This window comes from Cannabis sativa, chromosome 1 (assembly GCF_029168945.1).
Source record: "Cannabis sativa cultivar Pink pepper isolate KNU-18-1 chromosome 1, ASM2916894v1, whole genome shotgun sequence".
Taxonomy (NCBI): Eukaryota; Viridiplantae; Streptophyta; class Magnoliopsida; order Rosales; family Cannabaceae; genus Cannabis; species Cannabis sativa.
In genome coordinates, this window is record NC_083601.1 from 1,970,268 (window position 1) to 1,988,418 (window position 18,151).

At 34.2% G+C, this 18,151-nt stretch overlaps 1 protein-coding gene across 1 annotated transcript; it reads left to right on the forward strand.

The window, feature by feature from the left end:
* The first annotated feature begins 234 nt into the window (after positions 1–234).
* Positions 235–17,871, forward strand: LOC115705135 (uncharacterized protein At3g06530). The gene is made up of 39 exons (XM_030632374.2): positions 235–564; positions 843–1,056; positions 1,171–1,266; positions 1,371–1,488; positions 1,565–1,738; positions 2,602–2,772; positions 3,601–3,656; positions 3,763–3,867; positions 3,954–4,102; positions 4,313–4,395; positions 4,473–4,604; positions 4,714–4,788; positions 5,137–5,305; positions 5,474–5,613; positions 5,744–5,836; positions 6,187–6,367; positions 6,958–7,055; positions 7,179–7,331; positions 7,461–7,608; positions 7,839–7,978; positions 8,684–8,765; positions 8,845–9,007; positions 9,406–9,481; positions 9,671–9,844; positions 9,942–10,007; positions 10,152–10,256; positions 11,119–11,208; positions 11,811–12,022; positions 12,150–12,360; positions 12,451–12,633; positions 12,920–13,015; positions 13,122–13,189; positions 13,285–13,621; positions 13,702–13,917; positions 14,053–14,718; positions 14,818–15,224; positions 15,643–15,892; positions 16,686–16,856; positions 17,130–17,871. Exons 1-39 carry the CDS (start codon positions 402–404, stop codon positions 17,358–17,360), a joined length of 6,462 nt encoding a protein of 2,153 aa, XP_030488234.2. The 5' UTR covers positions 235–401; the 3' UTR covers positions 17,361–17,871.
* Positions 17,872–18,151: the final 280 nt, after the last annotated feature.

The following is an 18,151-nucleotide window of genomic DNA, read 5'->3' on the forward strand; positions in this document are numbered from 1 at the left end:
CCTGTTGCATTGAAAAGTACCTATGAACTATTTTTGATTCACTGATAAGGAAGATAGAGTTGGGGTGGGGGTGTTTCCGACTCGAAAGCAAGAAGAGCGCGAAAGAATTTGATTAAAAAATGTAAAAATTAAACTTAAGTATTTTCGCCTAAATTAGTGTAAAAATAAAGACTAATGTGCTATTATTGAGGACCTATGTTAAAGAAAAAAAATATTAATATTAAAAAATGAAAAAGAAAGAAAAACTCTAAAACCCTCGATGATGAAATAAACCCTAAAGCCTTCTCAAAGTCGGCTCTTTACCGTTTCCCTACTCTGAGGATACTGAAGCAACCCATCCAGCACAATCGAAAGCTCCATTAATTCTTGACTGGGTTCTGCTTTAGAGAGGAAACAGAGCCATGGCTACGTCCATCGCCTCTCAGTTACAGGCCATTAAATCCTTCGTACAAGTTGACTCCGACCCGCAGCAGAAGAGGCCTTTCACTCGTCCTTCTATTATCTTCAAATCCGAACAAGCCGCTGACATTGATGTTGAAACCATTCTCTCTATCGCACTTCAAGGTCAGCTCTTGCTTTCTTTTTCCGTTTGTTTCCCGAGAAAGCTAATGACAGAAATTGATAACTAAAAAGCTGTTAAATGAAGTTTTATTATACGAAGAACCAAAATTTGGTTGTATATTCAAATTTATTTACTTTACCGGGTCTCTTTATTTTGGTCTCTTCTCGGTTTTTGTATGTGGGCTTAACGCCAACTTTCTAAGATGAAATTCTGCCTCAAGGAATTTATTTTAGTATATTTTTGTTTATTGAAAATAATGGATGTATGGATTACTTTTCAGGTCTTGATGTTCTTATAAGCATTGATGAGCGATTTAGGAACTACAGGAATGATCTTTTTAGCCATAAAAGTAGGGAAATGGATAGAGAGTTGTTGGGAATAGAGGAAAATAATCGCATTAATGAAACAATTAGTTCGTACTTGCGCTTAATATCAGTACATTTCCAACATCAATCATCAATCAAGACTCTCGAGTACTTGATAAGAAGATACAAGTAAGCTTGCATGATATATCCTTACTGGGTGTTTTTTTTTCTTCTCTTCCTCTTCTTTTTCTTTGAATTGAGTGTTTTTTCTGTTTTTTAATGTGGCCTTTGTTTTTATTTCAGGATTCATGTTTACAATTTTGAGGAACTGATTTTGTGTTCTTTACCATACCATGATACCCATGCCTTTGTTCGAATAGTAGAGTTGATTGACACAGGGTTAGCAGGCTGTTTTTTAATGTGTTTTTTTGCTTTCAAATTGTTGTATGCTAATTTTAAGAAGTCTGATATATATATTTTATTTTAAATAACTGATGTTGCAGAAATAGTAAATGGAAATTTCTGGACAGTGTAAAACATTCTGGTGCACCACCACCTAGAAAAAATATAGTGCAGCAATGTATACGTGATAAGGGGGTCTTGGAAGCTATATGCCATTATGTGAGTATTTTCTCCATTTGATTGTTGATTCTACATCTTGTTTTGGTGCCATTATTACTGATTCCTTTTGCCACAGGCAACACCGTCAAAGAAGCTTCAGCCCTCTAGACCAGTGATCAGTTTTTGCACAGCTGTTGTCATTGAGGCTTTGGGTTCCGTTGCATCTCCTGAGAATGATTTCGTCAACAAAATTCTTCCATTTGCTCGTTCAGGACTTCAGCCTGATGCAAAAGGTGGTTCAGATCACAAGGTCAGGTTTAGATACACTTTTTGTTAGGATGGTATTTTTATTGTCCCCTGTTGTGTCATGTCTAGTAAAACATATTCGTATTTATAACTTCTAATTTTGGCTCACAAGCTTTTAAGAGACTTAGTAGAGAAGCTTTACATAGATGTTTGGTATAATAGTCTAGAAGCATTTATATGTGTTGCTACCACTAATATGTGTCTTGATAATAAATAATGAACTGCTTTACATTTGTTCATGTTCCTTCTTTGCGAGTAATGTTCCAGAGGATTACATATGTAGTGTATTCTGTATGGATCGTAATTTTTTCATTTCTCCCCACATATGAATTCCATTTTATTATATTTTTTGCTACCTTTAAATTCCATATAATTGCTTCCCCCCATCTTTGACATGAGTTCTCTTGTTGTATTAATTAAGCATATGTTTGGTTGGGACTTGGGAGTAATAGAAACATTGTTGTGTGAGTGGAATTAGAATAACAATGGAAAATGGAATAAAATTTAACTAGTTAAAATATTATTGTACGTTGAAATGGCCTTTCTCCTCTTGTTTGGGATGAATAGCCGTTCCCCCAAAAGAATGGGAAAGCTATTCCATTGAAATGACATTCTAATGCTTTAGATTGTAACCAAACAAACTATAAAGGAAAGAAAAAGGAATCAAAATTGTTTCATTCCATTCCCCCAACCAAACTAACCCTTAAGTCATTGCATATTAATGCGTCAGTGTTTGTTTGCATAGGGTGCTGAATGTGAATTTGACTTTTCTTACATGTTTCAAACTTTGAAGCCATAACTCATTCTTGAACGAGGATTCTGTTTATTTAATCGTGTTTGCTAAGTATATGATTTGTTTGTGTATAGGCTGGTGCTATGATGATCATTGGTTTACTGGCTAGAAAAGTTGCATTGTCTCCCAATCTTGTCAACACTTTGATTCGGTCTATTGCTGAAATTGCTCAAGATGATGCAAAAGAGTCAACTGATCTTCAGTGGCTTAGGTTGGCACTAATGACTATGATCAACCTTATTCAGGTATGGTCTTATTTCCAAAAGATGCACATGCACATTTGTACCATCTCATTGCTGACAGTATTTGTTGTTGTGAAGTGTAAATTATTTTTAAAGATGTTTTTTCTTCTCTTATAAGGGATTGGAGTATTTTTCTGTAATTATTTTGTTTTATTCATTGCGGTTTCTTTTTCCAAGCATTAATACAAGTCTTGTTTCTAATAGAAAATCTGGAGATTGTTGTTGAATCTAAATTTGATGCATTGATTAGTTAGCATAAATAATGTTTAAGTTCATTGATATTTGCTGTGAAAATTCTTCTTTTAATAATGTTTCAAGCTCATTTATGTTATAAGATGAAAGGGATCACTTGTGTGTATTGTGTATGAATTGTTCATGCAATTTAGTGGAGCAATGCTTAGATAAAGAAAAAAAAAGAGAAACTAACGTCAGCAGAAGATAACAAGAAATTCTGTTTATTATGGCAAATGACTGATTGAGGGAAAATTAGAACAGTGTAAGATAAGAACTTATAAAACTGGAAATTTATATTTCTGGTTATGTGGGCCACACAATTGTTTATAATTTTCCTTTTTAAGTATCATATTTGAGGAATCAGTGTGGAAGGTGGGCCTTTTTGCTGTACAGTTTACTTTGTCTTTGTAGTAAAGATCTTAGTTGTGGTGACTGGTGAAGGATAGGTGTGGTATAGATGCCCAACACCCTTTTTATCCTTAATTGGATTATAAATGTTACTGCATGTACTTGCTTGTGGTTATTGTCTTGTGTATATATATGTTGTGACTATTAATTTTGATCTTCTTCTACTAATGTTGACACGGAAATTTTCAGTTGCAATCTATTAATATGGTCCCAAAAAAGGCTTTGGAGATTCTGATGGAAATCCGGTAATGCTGATTGCCTAGACATACTTGAACAGTTCCACATGGTTATATATTGCTTCTTTATCTGTATTTTCAAATTTCTTATTGTGTTTTGTATTATAATCTGAAGGGATTTCGCTGGGATTCTTTTGGAACTGTTTAATGAGTTCAATATTGACAAATTCCTGTCCGTGTTTTTGGATACTCTGTTTAATGAGCTCAATATTGACTACAGGTGAGGAGGAAGATTGTTGTCTTAGAGCATTACTTGTAATTGTATCTTCTTTCTTTAGTATAAACTTATATTCTTTTTGTTCGCAGTTTTTCTAATGAATCATCTCATCATGTATTGATCTCGATCTTGGAGGTACTTCCTATAAAGGGTTTTGTTAACCGTCTGGTCACTAAGGTCCTATCTCATTGCTTGAAAGCGTCAGAAAAAGATACCCTTTCAACATCATCCTTGTCAGGTACATTAGGAGGAAGACTCCAGTTTTGAACTTTGGTCCATTTAAGCAGTTTGAATCTGGCTGGGGAATTTCATATAAGTATATGATGTGTATATATAAACCCCAACTTTTGAAATAGTTTTTACAGTCTCTCTGCTTTCATATCATTTTGCCCTTGCTTATTTTTGCAATAGGGTTCTTATTGCTGCTACTATCTTTCCTGATAAATAGGAAGCATGGTGAAGAAATTTTTATTTGTTCTTAATAAGAATTATCCATCAGAAGTACAAGAAGCGCTTCGCAAATTCCTTAAAGTATGTATTCATTCTCGTCTTTCTTTTCCCCTCGTTTTTTTATATACTTTTATTTTATATTTCATGTCTTTTGACAGGAAAAAAAGGTTCAGTCCAAGAAAGGGGTTTCAAAGTATGATATTTTGTGTAAGTTCTTGGATGATAATTTGGATTTGTCACAAGCCACACTTTCTCATTCAAAACTTTGGTTTGCACTGCATCATCCCAAGGTAATGTGATTTTTCAATAATTTCTTGTATATAACTCTGTTTCAGTTGTTGCACATCCCTTGGGGGCATTCTATAATTTTCTTTCTATTGACTTGCGTTTATGTTTTAGGCTGATGTGCGGCGGGCTGTGCTATCTGGTTTAAATGCAACTAGTGTCTTGACAGCCAAGGCTACTGACCCACAGGTTGTATTTAGTGAAGTTAATTTGTTCTTTGATTGTATTTGTTCCTTTTTACATTCTGTGGACTGTTTGTATCGCCGTTAGGTTTCAACCAATCACTCTTACTATACATAGGAGGTTAACTATCTTTAGTAAGTTTTAAACAATCATTTAGTGGTGCCTTTTTCAGTTTGGCAGCATTGTGTTTGATACTAGTAACTTCTTTCTCTCACCTTTTCTGCAAGTGCTGTAAAATTAAGTAATTATTGTATCTGTATTTTCTCTGCACTTCTTAGTTGATTAGCTTGTGGTTTAAATTTTATGTTTGTATGTTTCTTTTTACTAATAATTTCTCTATCTCTTCTGGAGCAGGGCTTTTCATCGGTTCAAGATGCTATATTGCAACAGCTGCATGATGAGGATCTTACTGTTGTGAGGGCTGCTGTTTCTCTTGATGGAATAAATGATATGTTAAATACAACTGAGCTTTTAAAAGTACTGAATAACGTGCTTAAGCGGTGCATTCGTATTCTTAATTCAAGTGAGTTTGTTATGTAATAATTGCTTCGGCAGTTTGGCATGAAAATCATTAGCCAACTTTTGTTTTTTCTAGTGGGTGTGTTTTTTATGCATTCTCCTGCCGATTATTGGTATAGATATCTATCAAATTGGGAATAACCTCATCTAATTCCTCCATTTCTGCTTGAAGGTTCATCAGAGAACACCAATCTGGCTTGTGATGTTGCTCTATGTTGCCTGAAGAAATTAGACTTTATTTCTCGTGATCACAAGGATCATATGAATACACTTGCTGCCATGATCTGTCCTCTACTCTTAGTTCTGCCGAAGGTTGTCCTTTTTTTTTTTTTGCCTATACTTTCTTTGGTGTACTTCTTTTACTTTTACATTTTTGAACCAGGAACTGGTCTTTGCTTTTATTTCTCTGTTTACGTTTTAAGTGTATTATTACTGAATCCAGACTCAGAGGTTAAACCTGAAAGCGCTGGAAACAGCCAAGAATTTGAATTGGCCACTTTTTGAGAATCTTCCTAGCGTCTCCAGTACAGAATTGGTATGTAGGAATTTGTTTAATTTATTTGAAGTAGAACTTTCCTATTTATCTCTTGTAATTTGCTGGTTTTTCATTTCTTATTTGTATATATATTTAAGATTCAATTATGATTGCTTAGCACCCAAGAAGGGTAGCTCAAATGGTCAGGCATGTGGTTTGCGCCAACAAGATCTGACATTTGAGTCCCTTTTGGGTACCTACATGGAAATTGCTATGGTTTCATGATCCCCAAATATTGTAGGGTTAGGTGGGGAGCCTAGTTTGAAATATTTTTATTTTTTGATTGCTTAGCATTTTTTTGGTGATGATAGATATTAAACTATTTTTGTTTGTGGAAATTCAAAATGCAGGTGCTGCAACCAGGAAGCATTTCTTCAATGAATATGGACACAATTACTTTTTTGGCAGAAAGATTCTTAATGCATCCTGAACAGTATATTGCTTTGATTACTGAGGATTTTAAAGAATCTACATCATCAAAGACACTTTTCTTGTTGGTTATTATGCAGTCATTTTTAATGCAAAAAAATAGTATGGTTCTTATTCCCCTCAGCCACAATTATATGCTTTTTCCTCTATTTTGTTTTGTTTGTTGTGATTTATTTATTTATTTATTTTTTAAAAAATTATTGTAAATAAGTCATTCTTATGATTTTGTGTTTTGGTCTGGTGCCTGATTCTCTATGTTTCTCCTGTTGTATCTTTCTTTTGCATATTCTTTTATATGTTTTCATTAAATAAATATCTGGTGTAAGTAGCTGTCCCAAACATTTTAAGCACTTAATGAATTTTGGAAGGGTTGCAGTAGTATTTAGTTAAAATGCATGGACATCCAGTTTGGTGATTAAAAGAAAATTAAGTGAAATGTTGATAGAAACAAATCTTGCTCTAATAATTTTGCGGAAGCACAAAATAAATAAAAAAAAATATTAGGCAATGTATTTGTGAAGGCGGGCCTTTCTTCTCCTTTTTCTTTTCTTGTTTTTAAAGGTTAATCTATCATTTTGATTTGCTTGTCTCTCGGGGGTAGATCTCTGCATGCTGTAGAAACAATTTTTTGTTTTTACTCTTCTGATATTTTCAGTACTAATGCCTTGATTTTAATTTTTCTTGTATCTCAGAATCTGGTCAATTTGTGGCATTGTTGGAAGCCTGCTATCCAATACTAAAGACTGAATGGGAAGCATTTGAAAAATTGGGCGATGGCTCTTTAAAAGAGGTATGAAAGAATATCAATTTTTTTATTGTATAGCATGTTGTAGAATGTTCAGAACTTGTTTAAAGCAAGCAAAACTAGTAAATTTTGATGAAGTATATTGCTTGACTTGTCTGTTTATTGCAGTTCAAGATAGAGATGCTAAATTGGGATTGCAGAAAATTCATAGATCAGCTCTCTGGTTTCAAATTCAAAGCATTGAATCCAATTATTATAATTTGTTCCTTTTGGAGGTTACTAGAGGCCTTTAAATCATCTGTGCATGGAGAAGTCTTACAGGTTGGTGATACCATTTCCCACTTCCTGGTTTCTTCGTTTTGAAAGGTTTTCCTTTGTAAATACTTGACTGTAATTAGTCACATGTTTAACTTCTTAGAATAATTGGGTATATGTTTCTAATGGTTGCAGGATGATAACAAAAAGTGGCTCCAGGACCTGTTTGTGTTTTTTTCAGCCTCTCAGTTTAATCATGTTTTCAAGGATCATCGTCTCTACCTCGTCACAAAGTTCAATGCTTCTCCTCTCCAATTTTTGTGCAGGCTTTTCACAGAACAAGGTGCTTACTGCGATTTCTGTTTCAAGTGTCATTTATACTGTCGTCCAATGTCATTTTATTTTAATGTTTATTGCAAAGGAAAGTGCCTGAGTTATTTTGGTTTAGTGATTTTACATTTGTCCTCTATACTGATTTGATTTTATTAGATCAATCTGCATTGGATCCTGTGTAGCTTTAAAATCTTCTCAATAGATTTCTCTCTTATGCTGATGTACGATTTTGTATTGCAGATGTTCCTGTTGCAGCTCAAGTTGAGAGTCTCCACTGTTTCACATATCTTTGTTGTCAGCCAGAAGGAAGATTGCAGTTTTGTGGTCAACTTCTTGCTGAATTTCCCTCAATTCTTGTTCCACTGTCTAGTTTTAACCAGGTATCTGTTTGATCTCTTGTTTCTGTCGGTCAGTACTGCCTTTGTTTTAATGTTGTGGAATTAAAAAGGGTTTTTTGTTTTAATCTTCTTTTGTATGCATTTAAGCTATTATATATTTTTCATTAACTACAAGTATCATATCTGGCGTTGGCACATATTTTTAAACCTGAGGTATCAGATGTGGTAAAGGACATATGCTACTAATTTAATAAGTGTGCCCCCATGTAGTTTTTTTTATAAAATTTGTAGAATTTTGGTTTTTAACGTTTGCCCATAACTATATAATTATTTGAGTCTTGTTTAATTGAAAAATATTAAGTAGATTTAGAATTGGTTGGGAAATAATAAATAGGTATGATTAGCTTTCAAGTATATATTAATTTGAGTACGTTAAGACTTACATCAGGTATCTTACTTTACCGGATTTAGCTTTCAAGTATAATTATTTGAGTCTTGTTTAATTGAAAAATATTAAGTAGATTTAGAATTGGTTGGGAAATAATAAATAGGTATGATTAGCTTTCAAGTATATATTAATTTGAGTACGTTAAGACTTACATCAGGTATCTTACTTTACCGGATTTAGTTTATACATGTAATGTCAGTGGCCGGTGTAATTAGACATTTCTTTTCTATAAAAGAACTGTTTGTGGTTTGTTTCTGTGCTAAAATGGTTTTACCTTATGGGATCTGTTTCTCTTCTAGGATGTAAGAATTGCAGCTATGAATTGTGTGGAAGGATTACGTGCATTATGGGCACATATTGACTGTTCCAGCAAGAAAAATGGTATGACATGGTCTCCTGTTTATCTGTTTCCTGATGCGTACTTCAATTTTTGCATATACTGATTTTGTTTAAATGCCAGGAAACCAAGCAACTTGGAGTCATTTTCTTGATAAACTTTTGGACTTGATAGTTCAGCAAAAGAGGCTAATTTTGTCTGACAGAAAATTCCTTCCTTCACTTATGGCATCTTTGCTTGGCTCATCCTGCCATAGCTTGTTGGTACAAAAGAATATTGAGCAAAGGTATTTATCTCTTCTTATTATGGTGGTATCATCTGTTGTTATTATGGTATTTGTTTTCTGTTGATTAGTACAGTTTTTATTTTTATTGTTTCATTATCCATTTAGAATAGCTAAAAAAGTAAGAAATATTTGGTTGCAATATTCATTGATAACCTGCACATTGTGAGATTTCAAGTTATATGAACTGTCATATATTGCTTCACATGTTCTTGTTTTTTCTTGTTTGATTATATAATTTCTATTTTCCATTTTACCAATCCGATGACTTCTTCCTCTAAATTATTTTGTGCTTCTAAGGGTAGTACTAGTGAATAATAAAGGACCAATAAGAATCTCCAGAATTTTTGTTACCTTTCATGCCCAGCAATAACTATCATATGTCTCTTTCTTCTGTGCAGGTTTGATCAACCCACCAGGGAAAAGATTCTTGCGTTCATTTTGGGTTCAGCTCTTAAGCTCTCTGATTATTCAAAGGTTAGCTAGCCCTATGATGATTAGCTTTACATTTTATTTTTGCACATTGTTTCTAAGTTACACATTTATTTTCCTTGCTATTATTCTTTTAATTGTTTCGGTTATTCATCTTTGCATAATTGTTATATTTATTTATTACAATGTAGTACATATTTTGTGGAGATGTTGATGGGCTTTATGTTCTGGCAGCTTATGATTTTATCTTTGCTCAAAGGAGTTGGCAGTACTGTTGTACATGTTAAGGAACTTGAGTCATTCTTATCTCAACTTTTGAGAAGACGCAGTCAATATCATTGTAAATCTGATACATCCAGCCTGAAGTTGTCAAACATTGAGGTTGATATCCTATGCCTTCTACTAGAGGTAAGTTGATAGATCTCCTAAATATTTCCTACCTGGGTAATCTTGAATCATACCACATCCTACTGTTAATTAATTTGTTACCATTTGCTTGTGCTAGAATTGTGCCATACCCTCTTCATTTGATGGCCATTTGTTCGAAGATCATTTATTTAAGGCTTTGCAAGTAAGTACAGTTGGAAGTTGAAACTTATCTATGTTGTAGCTCTACATTGTAGTTTCATAAGTAATGCTTTCTGTGCATCAATGCTTTTTGTGCAACAAATTTTATCAATGATTCACGCATTTTCTGAACTGTTTGTTCTTTCAGTTGGATGGCTTGGCCGTAGAAGACCCAGCTGTAATGCGTCCTTGTGTGACTGTCTTGCTGAAGCTTGACAACCAAATCTACGGTGGATTGAAGACTGAGTTGCAGGTTACATTTTTTCACATAATATGATTGAAAATAATAGCTTTTTTATTTTTATTTTCAATATGTTAACTTTATGATAGAAAAAATCTTATGCCATGTCACTAAGATGTGTCATCCAATGTTAGTTTTTACTAAATGTTTGGAAAGGGAAGGAGAGTACAAGCAGTTTCATTATTAAAACTTTTTATTGGATTTTTTTTCCTGTCTTTATAGTTCTTTATTTTGTTGGAACATATTAAAACAAGTAAGAAGCATGCTACATTGATTCCCTAAATTCTGGAAGATGAAAATAATGTAAAGTTAGTATTCCAATTCAGAAAGTTCGCCAGTTTTGAAGGTTAAAGTTAAACATGATGTTGCACAGGACTTTATTGTTATGATTCCAACCAATTCATTATACTTTCCCCAAGTTGAATTTCAATTTGTAAAGTAGTTGTAAGCAATCAATTCAGGAAACAAAAGATTATATATTCCATTGAGAATTCGATTTTTTTTTTTTCAAGTCTCTTGAGTTCTCTAAAGAGCTTTCAAGATAAGATGGATTTTTAGGTTTGACTAAATCTCTCAGTACGGGGGATATGTATGAACTGCAGTTTGTTCAGAGAGGTCATGAACTAAGTGTTTAATTATTACATGTGCTCAAGTGTTTCAAGCGTTTATACAGTGAACTTAATTTCTTAAGTGTTTCTTTTCCAAGTAAAATCCTAGCTTAGTGATTCAAGTTTCTGTATTTAGGCATGTAATATTAACTGCTGGACTACTACTTGGAGAATAATTTTTCTAGGTCATTATTTTTGCTTCGCTCCTTTGACAGAAAAGATTTTTACTGATGGGTTAAAAGGAGTTTTAATTTTTGTGTATGCAGGAGCTTCTGTTTCGTGAACTTGTCATTTTGTTTCGGAATTCTAGTGGCGATATACAAAATGCTGCCAGAGAAGCCTTGTTGCGCTTGAATGTACTCTCTTTTCTTCTATCTTTTATTTTTTTATATTGGTACAGTTGATCTTAAAGTAGAACATGGTTGTATGCCATGTGTATACTAAAATATACTAACTTATTGTCTTATTCCTCTTTCTCTTCCCATTTTGACATGGAGGCTTATGGGATTTGAACTTACAGTAAAATTACATAAACTAGGCCGATCAAGTACGATAAAGAGTGCTAGACACCATATAGACAAGATACAATCATACAACTGCAGAGACCAACAAAAAAACTTCTAGATTAGTAATGCCATTTTAAGCAACTGATTGTCCAAACAAATCTTAACCTGACAAGTTCTACATACTATTCTGTTTGCAGGAATATACTTTAATTTGCTACGCCGCTAATCATTTCTTAATTGAACTTCAAGAGCCACTAGATACTTAAAAGTTGTCTAGAAATTCCTTTAATTGCTATCTAATTTTCATAAAATGCTTCAAGGAATGTAATGTATGTAACTAGCTGGACATCATAATTATTAAATTACAGTATACATAATGGTGAATTTCATATTTATTGCTCTCAGTTCAACTGAAGCATTGGAGACTGATTGAACACCTTTGGTTGTATCAGATTACTTGGTCCACTATTGTTCAGATGCTTGATCATGTTTTAAAGAATAAAGGTCGTGTGATTAGTTCAGCATATGGGAAGAAGAAAAGGAAACTAGTTGGAGATCAGAAGTCCACTCTGCCTGTTGATGAAATTTATAAAGGAGAAAATGCACTTTCTTTTCTCAGCTCCTTTCTTGATGTTTTGCTACTGAAGAAAGACATAGTTAACAGGTTTGATGATGCTATTTTTATTATAATCTTATACTTCATGAGCACATAAACTTCTCATCAGTCCTGTGTTGTGGGAGTTTCTATAAGTGCTTTCTTATCTTAATTAGCTTCAATTTGGATCATGTAGAGATTTGCTGCTGGGGCCTTTATTCAACCTGATTGGCAAGACTTTTCCAGATGAATGGGTTCTCCATTTTGTTGTCCTTGATAAAAACATGGTTCAACCTTCTTCGGATGGTTACAAAACCACTGCAGCCACAGTGCGTTACATACAACAGACATTACTAATAATCCTGGAAGATATTAGTACTTCGCTTATCAACAGTCTGCCACTAAAGGTAGTTTCTCATCTTGTGGAGTTATGAATGTACTGCACATTTGTTTTTTAGGATGTTGTTTTGTTTAATTTTTCTGTCCTTTCATTGCAGGAAAATGTAAGAAATGAGATAAACATCAAAGTTCTAGTTGAGTGTGCCTGCACTGCGAAGGACGGGGTAACTCGGAACCATGTATTTTCACTGATAACCACTCTTACAAAGATCACACCAGAGAAAGTTTTAGAGCACATAGAAGACATTTTTACTGTTATTGGAGAATCGGCAGTCACACAGGTTTGATGATATATTCATTTGCCTTGACTAAGCTGTTATGAGTCACTGTAATAACAAATATGTAATTGCCTTATTGGTTCTGTTTGTAGTGCTTTATTTGTGAGTTATATAAATTAGAGCTGTGAAACTTTGGGATTCTTTAAATTTCTATCTATATTTTGAAATTTGAATATGATGTTGCATGAAAGATTTATTTATTTATTTTTTTGAAAATGAAAATATCCTTAACATCCTCTTTCTTTGATGTTAGTTGTATGCTTATTATTGTGATTATCATCTTTTGTAGATAGACAACTATTCACAGCATGTGTTTGAGGATCTTATATCAACAATTGTTCCGTGTTGGTTGGAAAGAACAAAAAACATGGACAAACTTTTGCAGGTAATCTAGTCATTATTTGATATTGTCATGAGAATATCACCTGGGAGTACTTGCTAGTCAAGTAAAGCACTGATCTGTTTTTCCTTTTTCTTTTCTTGTTCTCTAGATTTTTATGGGTGTATTGCCTGAAATGGCTGAGCATAGAAGACTGTCAACCGTAGTATATCTATTGAGGTACACTGTTCACTCATGTGTAACCGTTAGAGGTGTGTTTTTAATTTCTATATTATTACTAGACTTGTAGTTGATTTCGATATGCTTGTGTGCAGGATATTGGGGGAGTCTAATAGCTTGACTTCATTGCTTGTCCTTCTATTCCGGTCATTAGTTTCAAGAAATGGGTCACTCTTCTCTGATAATATGAGTGCTTCAGATTGCTCCATTTCTACAACAAAGAAAGAATGGGAGTATGTATTTGCACTGCAAATATGTGAGCAATATTCATGCTTGATTTGGCTTCCCTCCGTTGTTATGCTACTTCAACAAGTAGGTACTGGTAGTCTGCGCCAGGAGATGTTCGTGGAATTGCTTTTTGTAATCCAATTCACTCAGCACAAGTTGCATGATCCTGAGTTTGCATTAACGTTGGAATCAGAAAATGTTCAGGTTGAGAATTTCAAAACAAGTGTTTGTGCTGTTATTTTTCTGAGTGTGAGTGTAAATGTTTGCTTGATATAACTTCACAGGTGTTGCTTGAAGATCTCATGGAGCAGATAGGCTTATTATCTCAACTTGTTGACACAAAGAAGAAGCAAATGACTGTCCCTCCTGTTATAAGGAAAGAACTAAAGGATTGCATTCGAGCTGTCTTGAGGACTGTTACCACACTCATGATTCCATCAGCATATTTTAACGGCATCATTAGATTGCTTCACCACGGAGATAAAAATGTGGGGAAAAAGGTACTTAATAACTGTTACTTGTTCATATTGGTGGAGTATTTGTTACCTCGTTTTTGTATGTTTGTCAGGCTCCTTGTTTAAGTCATATGTAATTGAAGGCATGTTTAACTTAATAAACCTGAATTTTTAATGCAGGCTCTTGGATTTTTGTGTGAAATGTTGAGAGAAAGCGATACAACAAAATCAAGGCATAAGGAGAGAAATTTGTATGCTCAATGGAAACATATGGAAGAGACCGCTCTTGAATCTTTCCGCAGACTGTGTCTAGAAATAGTGAAGATAGTTGATTCTGTCGATGTTTCAGATTCTCTGAAGCTGACAGCTGTTTCAGCTTTAGAAGTTCTTGCCAATAGGTTTCCTTTTGATTATTCCATCTATGGTGATTGTTTGCCATCTGTTACCAAAAATATTACTCCAGAAAATTTTGCTGTTTCTTCTGGCTGCCTTCGGACAACTGGTGCTTTTGTCAATGTTCTTGGGCCAAGGGCGTTAGTTGAGCTTCCATGCATAGTGGAGAATGTAATTAAGATATCTCGCGAGATCTCTTTACGTTCAGATGTTAAGTGCATAAAAAGTAATGATGACACACCTACTGCATCATCAACTTCTAAAGAGAATATTATTTTGTCCATTCTTCTGGTTCTGGAGGCTGTTGTTGGAAAGCTTGGGGCTTTTCTAAATCCGTACCTTGGAGATATCATAACAGTTATAGTGCTGAATCACGACTTTGCAACAGGATCTTATCAAAAAGTCAAATTTCAGGCTGACACAGTACGGAGACTAATAGCGGAAAAAATTCCTGTAAGCCCTGTTAAACTAGTACACCTTGACTTGTACTTTTTTTTTTTTTTTTCACATTATTACTCATTTGGTTACTTGGACTTGTATCAATTTTTCCAGGTTCGACTTGCTTTGCCACCTTTGCTGAAAATTTATGAAAATGCTGTTTCATCTGGGGATTCAAGTTTGACAGCCTATTTTGGAATGTTGGCAAACTTGATCGGTTCAATGGATAGACCATCTGTTAGTGGTTACCATGCAAAGATTTTTGACCTTTGCTTGCTTGCTCTGGATCTACGCCGTCAAAGGCCAGCTTCCCTCCAGGATATTGATTCTGTAGAAAAAAGTGTTACCAATACAATAATTTCTCTGACAATGAAACTGACGGAGACTATGTTTAAGCCCCTTTTCATAAGGAGTATTGAATGGGCAGAGTCTGATGTTGAAGATGGTGTTGTGGGGAACACTAATGTGGATAGAGCAGTATCATTCTATGGTATGGTAAATAAGCTTGCTGAGAACCATAGGTGAGTCAGTTATCCTTTAATGCACTTTTATTTGTTGATTTTGTTTACTACATAATGAAAACTAGGGTAGCCAGTTTTGACTTCATGAACCGCATGAAATCTGAATGTCTTTTTGTTGATGCAATGCAACCCTTGATATTAAGAATTAATGTAAAATAATTAATTGCACATGAATATAAAAATATAAGTTCTAAAGCAAGTATATATCTTGTGCATATCTCTGCTGCATACATTCTTGTAACACTCCTGAGAAAATGTTTTTTCCCAACCATACAAGGCTCTTGAAGGAAAGAGTAGTAGTGAAATTCTGTTGCTACATGATACTATTTATTGCTTTAAGTTCTAGGTTTTATTGTTAACCTACCGACATTTATATTGTTCGTTTCCTTTAGTAAATCAGTTGTCATAAATATTGCAGGTCTCTGTTTATTCCATACTTCAAATACTTGCTTGAGGGCTGTGTCCGTCTTCTCACAGTATCTGGGGATGCAAAGACTTCTGGTTTAACACGGAAGAAGAAGGCCAGAATTCTAGAAGCGAAAAGTACAGAAGATACCAGTATATCAATTGGAAACTGGCACCTTAGAGCAACAATTTTGTCATCGTTACATAAATGTTTTCTCTATGATACTGGAAGCATGAAGTTTCTCGACTCTTCAAATTTTCAGGTTAGTTAACATCTTTATCTTCTGTCTTTTGTTCTCTTTGGTTAGTTAAACATTTAGCAGTCAGATTTAAGTTTTACCCCACATTCAGCAGTCAAGTTTAGGTGCGGGCAGTCTTGGATTTACTTAAAATATGTTGGTACAAATGTGTATGAGTGCTGCATTATCTCTACTACCTCCATTAAAATAGTTTATATAGCTGGGAAAAGAGAGGAAAGTACGAAAATAGTCAGTGCTTGCGTTCTATGTGTGAATAGTATTATCTACCACGCTGATATTTTTATTTAAATTTTTTTTAAAAAAAGTTAATAATTTATTGTTACATAATTTACTATTATTATTTTTAAAAATATTTTTATTTAATAAGTTTTTATTATTATTTTAAATTCTCGTTTCCCTTTAAACATTAAAGTAATCAGAAAGAATAGTGTTTAGTTGTTTACACGTTACTTTCCTTCTTTCAATCCCTTTCTGATTGAATATGGCCTTTTTGGTAAGAAGTTTGACTAGATATTGGGTTATGGTTACGAGTAATAATGAGTAGTTCTCAGTGTCACTTGTGGGGTTATAGTGATGTCTTTTTTTTGTAACCACGGTCTTCCTCCTCCATGTGTGAAGGCTCTCAATTTATTTGGGAGGAGGTCAGTCATAGGCATGTGATATCTGTCTCTTCTAAAATAATAATTAGAAATAAATGGCCTTTTTGGTTTGTAGGTTTGTCAAAAACATGTTTTGCAGCTTACTAGAGTAATTACCTGTTTCCTTGGTTGATTGAACTTGGCATTTCTGTTTGTAGGTTCTTTTGAAGCCCATTGTTTCTCAGCTCACTATTGAACCACCAAGTTCCCTCGAAGAACATTCAAACTTGCCATCAGTGAAGGAAGTTGACGACTTGTTGGTTGTTTGTATCGGTCAAATGGCAGTGACTGCAGCAACTGACGTCTTATGGAAACCTTTAAACCATGAGGTACTTTTGGAATCTTATATACTTCCATTATTAGTCATGCTTTTAGAGGATTGATTCTTTATATTTATATTGCTATGTTGTGACCAATTACTAATCCTGAGCACTTTCTCCTTGATTTTATAACTTTTTCTTTTCTTTTTTTTGTTAATTGGATCTTTTCAAAAGTTATCAATGGTTCCGCTCACCTATTCTTGCCTCTTTCAACTATTTACTGCATTTGACCAGCTGAATAGTTTCTGACTCATATTTTGCATTTCTGTACACTATGTGTAGGTACTAATGCAGACTCGAAGTGAAAAGGTGCGGGCTCGAATTCTAGGCCTAAGAGTAGTTAAGTATTTGGTTGAGCATCTCAGAGAAGAATATCTAGTTTTCCTGGCTGAAACCATCCCCTTCCTCGGGGAACTACTCGAGGATATGGAGCCCTCTGTCAAGTCCCTTGCGCAGGAGATTCTCAAGGAAATGGAATCCATTAGTGGTGAAAGCCTTCGACAATACCTGTGATGACACACAAACCAGGTCCTTGCATTTACGAACTATGTATCACCATCCAATTTTTTTCGAGCCGAAGGTCTGGACAGGGACAGCCCATATATGGTTTCTTGGGGTTGGGGCAATGTGAGTGTCTTCAAGTGTAATTATGAATGCCCTCTTATTTCATCAAGCCCTTGTCAGTTTCCTTGTGTTTTGCTCTTAGAAGGTGTCGACAATGATTGAGCTCAAGCTGGATTAGGGGGTGATTTCTGTTCCGATATTTTCTTCTCGGAAACTATGGACCGGTTCTGACTATGAAACCAAACATGCTGCAAGAACCTCAAATGATATGGTAGACAAGGTTGAGGATGCCTAGTGGGCATTGTATTTATTCAGTAGGTTGATGAATTAGTTTGTCTTTTGTTTATTTATAAATGTTCCTATAAAAGATAATAGCACAGCTTACAGGCGATTTTTCTAGCGCAGTGGTTGTGAACCAAAATTTTGATCTGATAATATAAGCAATTTATTTATTATACGATTTTTTGGTTCAGATTTTCAAAGAAAGACAGTTGCTAGTTGAAGGTGATTATCTTGTTCTGCAGTGTATCTTATCGTTGAGAAAGTGTTGGCGTTTCGAGTAGTGTAATTATGTTTCTTTCATGTTCGTATTTCCTACCTTTTAATTTGTTTCAAGCATAGAATTTACGTTTGTCATTATTGAATTAGCTATAGGTTTGTCATGCACGTTTACTACACAATACTTATATAAAATTAGAGTAAATTAATTGAGAAATGTAACAAAATAAATAAAAAATAAT

What these genes read in the sequence shown, in the direction of transcription:
- LOC115705135 (XM_030632374.2), top strand. Translation starts at nt 402, where the DNA reads ATGGCTACGTCCATCGCCTCTCAGTTACAGGCCATTAAATCCTTCGTA. An exon ending in TCTCTCTATCGCACTTCAAG is followed by an intron (nt 565 to 842) that starts GTCAGCTCTTGC and finishes ATTACTTTTCAG; the next exon opens with GTCTTGATGTTCTTATAAGC. An exon ending in TGGAAGCTATATGCCATTAT is followed by an intron (nt 1,489 to 1,564) that starts GTGAGTATTTTC and finishes CTTTTGCCACAG; the next exon opens with GCAACACCGTCAAAGAAGCT.